Below are 2,821 nucleotides of genomic sequence, written 5' to 3'. Positions count from 1 at the left end.
TCCCCTACCCAGTCTCCCTCCCAGTCCCGTTCCAATAGCATTGTCACCCCTCCAGACCAGCAGCCTCACGAGAGCTCAGCCCCTTCCCCCACTCGGGGCTCTTCCTCCCGGCCTCCCTCCCACCCTCCCACCCCAAGTGCCTCACAGCCCTCTTCCCGGACTTCCTCCCTGAACCCCAGTCCTCAGGTCCAACACGTGCCCCGCGGGGCCGCCCAATCCCCCACCCCACCCACCTCCAAATCTCCCTCCCAGTCTGGTTTCAAATCCCTCTCTCGAAACCCTTCCCTAACCCCCACTGTGCCCCCCAAGTCCTCCTTCTACAGCCCTGCCCCCTCATCTTCCTATATTGGACCAATTCAGAACATCCCGTCCTATATCACCCCCTATGTGCCCCGCTTTCTGAAGGAGCCCCCCTTTTTCCAGCCCCCCACAGCACCACTTCCCCAAAACCCATGCTTTGCCTGTCCCTCTCCCTGCCCTGCCCGGAAGCCCCCACCCCCTCCTGACTCACTCTACTTACCTCTCCTTCCCCCGCCCCCCCACCACCCCCAGTTTCACTGCCCCTTCCCAACTCCACCCGGTTTGTTCATGCCCCCCTCCTCTCTCTCCTACACCCCACCTGTGGAGGTCCTGGTGAGCGGGAAGCCACATGTGGTCCCCACCGTGCTGCCTGCCACCTTCTACACCCCCTTCTCCCGCTACTACTCCCAGCCCCGCTCCTACCGCTCAGGGTACCGCGGCTACTCTGGCACCCTGACCCTCCCCTCCATCTCCCCCTTGCAATACGACGGCTCTGGGCGCTCTGTCCACTTCTATCATGGGTCCTAGGCCGCACATCTATTTCGGACCAGAAGCTTCTGCCAGTAAATTCAAGCTGCTACATCCGGACTTCATCAGCTACCTGACAGAAAGGTACAGAGTGGGGTGCCTGAAGAACACCGTCCTCTTCCTTCTCCCTTTTACATACCCACCCCACATCCAGGCAGAGCCCTCCCACAAGCCCCACGCACTGACCAATAACCAGAGCTCCACTGTCCCGAGTGCTGTGTGCGAAGCACTGTCACTTCATTTAGTTTTATTTAGCACCTTGATAGAGGGAGTGTGATCTATGTCAGTCCCCAGGAAATGGACAGGAAACTCAGGATAACTCAAGGTGTATTTACTAGGGACTGCTCACAAAGGCAGACTGGGAGTTGGGGGCCATAACGTGCATAGCAGCAGTGGGGCTGTCAGCAGCAGGCCATTAGAACCTTCAGGCCCAAAACCCCTCCCCTCCCTTGCCTCCCTCCTGCCAGGAGCTCTCAATATGGATGTGCATATGGCCCTCGTCCGGGGTTGTCGGAAGGGTGGTGGGGGCAGGTGCCATCAGTGGGTAGAGGCCAGGGATGCTACCGAACATCCCCGTTTAGCAACAAAGAAGCACCTGGCCCCAAGTGTCAACAGCACTGAGACCGAGAGACCCTGCTGTGGACCAGAGGCTCGAATCCCAGGGCAGGGAGCTGTTGGAGAGGGGTGAGTGGATCTAGGGAGGTAAATGAAGCCCCTCCAACTAGTCCCATGCTACAGAGGAAGACAGGCTCAGAGAAGTCAGGGGATCGGCCTGGCACAGCTTGGTGTCAACTCAAGCCTGAGGGCAGAGCCAGTGGTCACACCCCGGCCTCACTCTTGGACTGTGTGGGTCCAGTCACAGCGTCTGAGCTCCCTGTCCCTCACACGATTCCTATTTAATCAAGACATGGGGTAGAGAGAAACCGCCGTCTCAGGCTAAATAAACAGGCCACCTATGCCCTTGGCAGTGTGGTTACTTAGTAGCTTGGGGAGAAAACAGGCTGTTGCCGAAAGGGGGAAGGATTTCACCTGTGGTTCCTCTTTCTCACCCCCCCCAACTTACCTAAGGTCTCAAAGATCTTTGCATTTAGTCCGCTTGGACCAAATAAAGAACTGATAGGAGTAGAAGGCCCTGAGTTTGTGACGTTTTCCCACCTATCTGAACGTGTAGTTGTGAAGTGTGATGATACAACCATCAAGCTAGTGAGCTGAAACGTCTTTTTGCTTCCAGGTTCTTGAAATCAAAGTTGATTAACACCAATTTTGGAGACCTATATATGCCTAGTACCGGGGCTCTCATGCTGCTGACAGCTTTGCATACTTGTGACCAGGTAAGAGACCTTCTCTTCCAGAAGCCCATGCCGGCAGAACACAGAACAGACCCCTACAGGACCCCCTGCTATCCCTTACCCTCGGGCCTGGGACTCTTGGCCTCTGGTCACGGAATCCCCAGCTCCAAGAGTGTTGCTGGTGCTGCCCACTTCCTTGCCCACCACCCAGGGCCCTTTGAAGGGCAGCAGGCCCTGGAGCAGCCTTGCCTTGGCTCCTGACATCTTCCCCAGGCTTCCTTCTTTCGCTCTTCTCCAAGGCAGCCCCTCAATATGGTATTTAAGGTTCAAATCATCAAACTGCCCTTGTGAAAGTCAATCTCCTCAACACACTGGGCTGAATAAGGACATTCTTTTATGGGGACATCCCAGAGCGGGGGCGGGGCAGCAGGTTTAGCCTCCCACACACAAATACTTGGAAAGCACCTAAGAGTCATTCCTGATGGGATGTGGCCCATGTGAACCTCGTGGAGGCAGGGGCCAAGCAGCAACTTTCAAGGAGAGGCCATGACCCCTGCTAAAGCCCTACAGAAAGCTGGAGGCCAGGCCGGGCGCGGTGGCTCAAGCCTGTAATCCCAGCACTTTGGGAGGCCGAGACGGGCGGATCACAAGGTCAGGAGATCAAGACCATCCTGGCTAACATGGTGAAACCCCGTCTCTACTAA

General features: G+C 56.6%; 1 protein-coding gene across 4 annotated transcripts in view; it reads left to right on the top strand.

Moving 5' to 3' along the window:
* Positions 1-2,821, top strand: part of ST6GALNAC2 (ST6 N-acetylgalactosaminide alpha-2,6-sialyltransferase 2) — a 31,430-nt gene that overhangs the window by 26,456 nt on the left and 2,153 nt on the right. For all 4 annotated transcript variants that reach the window (XM_017884880.1, XM_017884881.1, XM_017884882.1 and 1 more), the window contains exons 7-8: positions 829-912; positions 2,060-2,159. In XM_017884880.1, coding sequence (XP_017740369.1) covers positions 829-912; positions 2,060-2,159 — 184 coding nt within the window. The remainder of the gene's footprint in view (positions 1-828; positions 913-2,059; positions 2,160-2,821) is intronic.

The sequence above is a fragment of the Rhinopithecus bieti genome, unplaced genomic scaffold, assembly GCF_001698545.2.
Source record: "Rhinopithecus bieti isolate Rb0 unplaced genomic scaffold, ASM169854v2 scaffold_13400, whole genome shotgun sequence".
Taxonomy (NCBI): Eukaryota; Metazoa; Chordata; class Mammalia; order Primates; family Cercopithecidae; genus Rhinopithecus; species Rhinopithecus bieti.
Note: the sequence above shows the minus strand (reverse complement) of the source record. Positions and strands in the feature narration are given on the sequence as shown.